Genomic DNA, 6,000 nt, shown 5'->3' on the forward strand with positions numbered 1-6,000 from the left:
TTGGGAAGACTATGTCTCCCGGCTGGCCTGGGAACGCCTCGGGATCCCCCGGGAAGAGCTGGACGAAGTGGCTGGAGAGAGGGAAGTCTGGGCTTCTTTGCTTAGGCTGCTGCCCCCGCGACCCGACCTCGGATAAGCGGAAAAAGATGGATGGATGGATGGATGGTCCTAAATGATCTCAATAAGATATTACAGCTTGTAGCTGAGATTTGATGACCTATATTGACTACAACATGCTTGAAACTAGAATATCAAATGTTGCAAAGCTGTGTCATCAACACAAGTATAAAACTACTTTTTAAAGTAAGAATTTCTTATTTTAAGAACGTAAAACAAAATCATGACTTTGACACAATTGTTTCTCATATTAAAACAGATGACAGCCAAATAGACTGCCGTTTTATTTTCAATGAAACAATAGAAAATACGTACTCGTATAGTAGTGCACTTGTTATTAGTGAGAAGATACTTATTTTAAGGTATTTTTGGCTTCATTGAAGTTAGCTAATTTGACTTGTTTTGAAAAGTCTTGACAAGCCAAATTTTCTTGTTTTATTGGCAGATAATTTTGCTTAGTTTTAGTAAAATACCCCTCATTTTTGTATTTTTTTTTTCTTGTTTTTGAACACTGACTTTTTGCAGTGTAGGTAGGTAAGTGGTGTTATTGCCCAAGTACAAGACAACTTTGTTGATTGACTGATTGATTTGATTAGACAAACAAACAGTGTTTAGGGTCACAGAACAGCTATGGGGAGAAAACAAAAAACTCCATAGCAAAGCATATATACGTATCACAACATACATACATCTTCAGACTTGCAACAGAGGGGAGGGAGTGGGGGGCTACGGTGGCGGGCTGCAGCTCTTCAGGCACTGCCCAGTTGTCCATCACCCTTAAGGGATTCGCGTCAAGGGCATTGGATGAATTATTCATTACTTATCGTGTTAAACAATGTCAGCTAAGATTTATCTTGAGAGCCAGATGCAGTCATCAAAAGAGCCCCAACTGACTCTAGAGCCATAGTTTCCCTACCCCTGCTGTAGTGGGTAGAGCGGCCGGCCAGAAACCTGAGGGTTGCAGGTTCGCTTCCCACCTAGTCACATCCAAAAAATGGCTGCCGTTGTGTCCTTGGGCAGGACACTTCACCCTTGCCCCCGGTGCCGCTCACACTGGTGAATGAATGATTGGTGGTGGTCGGAGGCGCAAACTGGCAGCCACGCTTCCGTCAGTCTACCCCAGGGCAGCTGTGGCTACTGATGTAGCTTACCACCACCAGGTGTGAATGAATGATGGGTTCCAACTTCTCTGTGAGCGCTTTGAGTGTTTAGAAAAGCGCGATATAAATCCAAGTTATAAATATTTTTATTAAAAATATATATATATATATATTTTTTAAAATTGATTTTTATTTTAATTGATTAATAATCCTTACAAATAAGCATCACTTAGTGCATGGGTGTCAAATTTAATTTGGCCCCTTAGGCAATATCAAATTAACATTAAAGCTGCATGCAGCGTTGGTCGGGTCCGCCTTTGGCCGCTGCCAAGCCCTGGTCTAAGTCAGACCTACATAGAGGTCTTTGTTTCATGTCTCTACGACATTCCTAACAGAAGTTACAAGCAGTTCTGTCTGGGTTTTTTCCTAGGGGGCGCTGGAGCGCAATTTTGACTTTTGGGGTTTGGTTTTTTATTAGATGGCAATGTTCGCTAGTCCCGATGTGTGTGTAAAATTTGGTGAGTTTTGAAGCATGTTAAGGGGGTCAAATTACAGATCAGCGTTTCTGGATGTTGTTGATAAATGGCTTTCGCTTTGCATAGTAGAGCTTTAACTTGCACTTTGAAGCATTTTAAGCCGCATATACAATATGGTAATATAAATTGTAAAAAAAAAAAAAGATAGAGATGAGAGATATATCTATGTATATGTACATATAGCCACACGGATGCATATATGCATGCATATGAATATATATACACACATACATATAACATTATTGCACATTGTAGTCCAAAAAAAAGTGCGTTACAAGTTCATTATTATTATCATTATTATTACATTTCCTTTGATATATTGTTGTTTTGACACCCCTAACATTTAGCGCAATCTACAAGTTTGTAAACCATAAAAGTCCCAAATCCAGGCGTTTGTAAATCGAGGTTCCACACTACATTGGTTCAGTTTATTTTTCATCTTGCTACCAAGTATTGAACATCGAGGAAGTTCATCCTTTACCATTTTGACCTCAGCCTACAGACCACAAATGTCTTTTATGACTCAATGTGTTTGTCCTGTGTTGTTCTGAAGCTGGCCTGAGCCCCGCAGAGCTCCAGCAGTTATGGAAGGACGTGACCGGGGTCGGAGGCGGAGGCGGCGGAGGTGGTGGCGGTGGTGGCGGCGGCGGCGGCCACGCCATGGAGGACAACGGCATCAAGCACGGCGTCAGCAGCGGCAACGCGGGCAGCGGCGGCCTCGACCTATCCACCACCAACAACAGCAACCACAACAACAGCAACAACAACTCCATGACGACTACCTCCTCCTCCTGCAACCCTGCCAAAGCGTCGCCGCCCATCTCGCACCACTCCATCGTCAACGGACAGTCGCCCATGCTCAACCACAGACGAGAGCGCGAGCGGGAAAGAGAGCGGGAAAGGTAAAACATGGAACAGAAGACTTGTTTGTTCCCCGCTCAAAGCCGCCGCCTTGTTAACTACAAGCAAAACAAGATGTTTATTTCTTTAATGCTTTCTTTCCGTGCACAACAACTTAAAAAAACGCCTCCCGGAGGAGCGCAGTTAGTTTGAGCGCGGATATCAAACACAACACATGCCGCCAGACAACCTTGTGCATTAAGTATTTAGCGCTTTCTGCCGTTTGAAAATTACCTTCCCGGCTTGGCGTGTCGTGTAAACAGAATACATGATGCCTTGAGTGGCGTTTCCAGGATGTTTATCCTCGTGATGGCGTCTTTTACCGCCCGCCCCACAACACCCGACTGTTCACACGGCGGCCGGATGCATTATTCAAAGGCTTTACTCGGGCGATATTATAATAAGGTGGCGGCGTGCATGCTTGGAGGTGGAAGTGCCGTGTAATTGGTTGACAGTAGATGCTATCGCCGCGCTGCTGCTCGAAAGAGGAAGAGAAGGAGGGAAAAGCACTTTTTTATCGCGTCCCGGGGGTCGGGCGCGGGCGGCGTCTCGCAATGATCGAACGAGAGGCGTTGTTGTCAGGAGCGCTGCTTACGAACACGCCGTGGATCGATGGCGGGCGACCCCCCCCACACACACACACACACACACACACACACACACACACACACACACACCCGCCTAAAGGGGTTCAACTGCCTTCTCTAATAGGATGTGCTTTCTTGGCGAGGTCAGGACTTATTTTGCTGCGTTCAAAGTTAATCTTCTGATGAAAAAATTATTTTTTTTGTACAAACCCAGTTTCCATACGAGTTGGGAAATGGTGTTGGATGTAAATATAAACAGAATACAATGATTTGCAAATCCTTTTCAAGCCATATTCAGTTGAATATGCTACAAAGACAACATATTTCATGTTCAAACTCATAAACTTTATTTTTTTTTTGCAGATAATAATTAACATAGAATTTCATGGCTGCAACACGTGCCAAAGTAGTTGGGAAAGGGCATGTTCACCACTGTGTTACATCACCTTTTCTTTTAACAACACTCAAGAACTGAGGAAACTTATTGTTGAAACTTTCAAAGTTAATCTTCTGATGAAAAATAATATGGCTGTCCAGATTTATTTATTTTTTGTACTCGGAAGCCTTTTTCCGCAGCATTCTCACAAGACGGGACGGCGGCTGAATTTAGCCGAGTAAGCGGAATGTTTAATTCCCGCTCGTCGGTTTTCAGCGTGGCTCTGGACACAACATTAGGGACACATTCATGACACGATCCTACTTGGGGGCGTGGCTTATACCAGTGGTTCTCAACCTTTTTTCAGTGATGTACCCCCTGTGAACACTTTTTTTAATTCAAGTACCCCCTAACCAGAGCATTTTTGGTTGAAAAAAAGAGATAAAGAAGTAAAATACAGCACTATGTCATCAGTTTGTGATTTATTAAATTGTGTAACAGTGCAAAATATTGCTCATTTGTAGTGGTCTTTCTGGAAAAAAGATATAAAAATAAGTAAAAACTTGTTGAAAATAAACAAGTGATTCAATGATAAATAAAGATTTCTCCACATAGAAGTAATCATCAACTTAAAGTTCCCTCTTTGGGGATTGGAATCTGGATTCAAGAATCTTCAACATCAATATTTATGGAACATGTCCACAAAAAATCTAGATGTCAACACTGAATATTGCATTGTTGCATTTCTTTCCACAGTTGATGAACTTACATTCATATTTTGTTGAAGTATTATTCAATAAATATATTTGTAAAGGATTTTTGCTTTGTTGCTATTTTTAGAATATTAAAAAAAAAATGTCTGGTACCCCTTGGCATACCTTCAAGTACCCCCATTTGAGAACCACTGACTTATACCTTATTTGGACAAATACCACAACAGGACGGGTATTCCTGCAGGGCGTTCAACCAATCAGGGTGTCGTGACCTTTTTTACCTCGGGGCCCACTTTTGCACTACAAAAGGGGCCCGGGGCCCCACTCAAATATTCATCCAAATCAATTCAAATCCACTTTAATTTTACAGCACAGGGGTCACCAACCAGGTCGCCCGTAAGGACCAGATGAGTCGCCCGCTGGCCTGTTCTAAAAATAGCTCAAATAGCAGCACTTACCAGTGAGCTGCCTCTAGTTTTTGAATTGTATTTATTTACTAGCATTTTTGATTCTAAGAGAGAAAAAACTCAAATAGAATTAGAAAATCCAAGAAAATATTTTAAAGACTTGGTCTTCACTTGTTGAAATAAATTCATTGATTTTTTTACTTGGCTTCTTAAAACTTTCAGAAAGACAATTTTAGAGAAAAAATACAACCTTAAAAATGAATTTGGATTTTTAATCACATATACCTTTTTTCCTTTTAAATTCCTTCCTCTTCTTTCCTGACAATTGAAATCAATGTTCAAGAATTTTTTTTTAATTGTAAAGAATAATAAATACATCTTATTTTAATTCTTCATTTGATTTCATAAGATTAAAATAAATTAAAAAAATATTCCCGCAAATCTAGAAAATATTTAGAATCAAATTTGAATTTTATTTCAAATTTTTGTTCTGGAAAATCTATAAGAAATAACGATTTGTCTTTGTTAGAAATATATCTTGGTCCAATTTGTTATATATTCGAACAAAATGCAGATTGGATTTTAACCTATTTAAAACATGTCATCAAAATTATTTTTTTTTTTTACGAAAAGATTCCAATTAGCTAGTTTTTCTCTTATTTTTTTCGTTTGAATTTTGAATTTTAAAGAGTCGAATTTGAAGATAAACTGTTTCAAAATGAAATGTTTTTTTTTTCCTGTTTTCTCCTCTTATAAACCGTTCAATCAAGTGATTTTTTTCATCATTTATTTTCGACAAAAAACCTTCCGTAAAAGGAAAAAAAATGTATGACGGAATGACAGACAGAAATACCCATTTTTTTAAATATGTATATAGATTTATTTGTTAAAGGTAAATTGAGCAAATTGGCTATTTCTGGCCATTTTTTTTAAAGTGTGTATCAAACTGGTAGCCCTTTGCATTAATCAGAACCCAAGAAGTAGTTCTTGCTTTCAAAAAGGTTGCTGACCCCTGCTATAGCACATTTAAACAATATAAATGTTTCCAAAGTGCTGTACAACAATATGAAAAACAATATTCAAATATCCTTAGCTCCACCAATGACTGAATGAAAAATAAAACCAATATAAAAATACTTAAAAAATAAATACATATGATTAAAAACTCTTTTAAAGGGTAAAACCAGTTAAAACAATAAATAGAAATCAAAATGAAAAAACAAAACAGAGAAGACCACACAACTCACTTAGTGTTAAAAGCCAA

The 6,000-nt window shown here is 39.1% G+C and overlaps 1 protein-coding gene across 1 annotated transcript in view; it reads left to right on the forward strand.

The window, feature by feature from the left end:
* LOC133561239 (forkhead box protein P2-like) overlaps positions 1 to 6,000 on the forward strand; it is a 289,077-nt gene that overhangs the window by 225,411 nt on the left and 57,666 nt on the right. The window contains 1 exon segment of the mRNA XM_061914578.1: positions 2,307 to 2,655. Within this exon segment, the coding sequence (XP_061770562.1) occupies positions 2,307 to 2,655 (349 nt within the window).

Source organism: Nerophis ophidion, linkage group LG10 (assembly GCF_033978795.1).
Source record: "Nerophis ophidion isolate RoL-2023_Sa linkage group LG10, RoL_Noph_v1.0, whole genome shotgun sequence".
Classification (NCBI taxonomy): domain Eukaryota; kingdom Metazoa; phylum Chordata; class Actinopteri; order Syngnathiformes; family Syngnathidae; genus Nerophis; species Nerophis ophidion.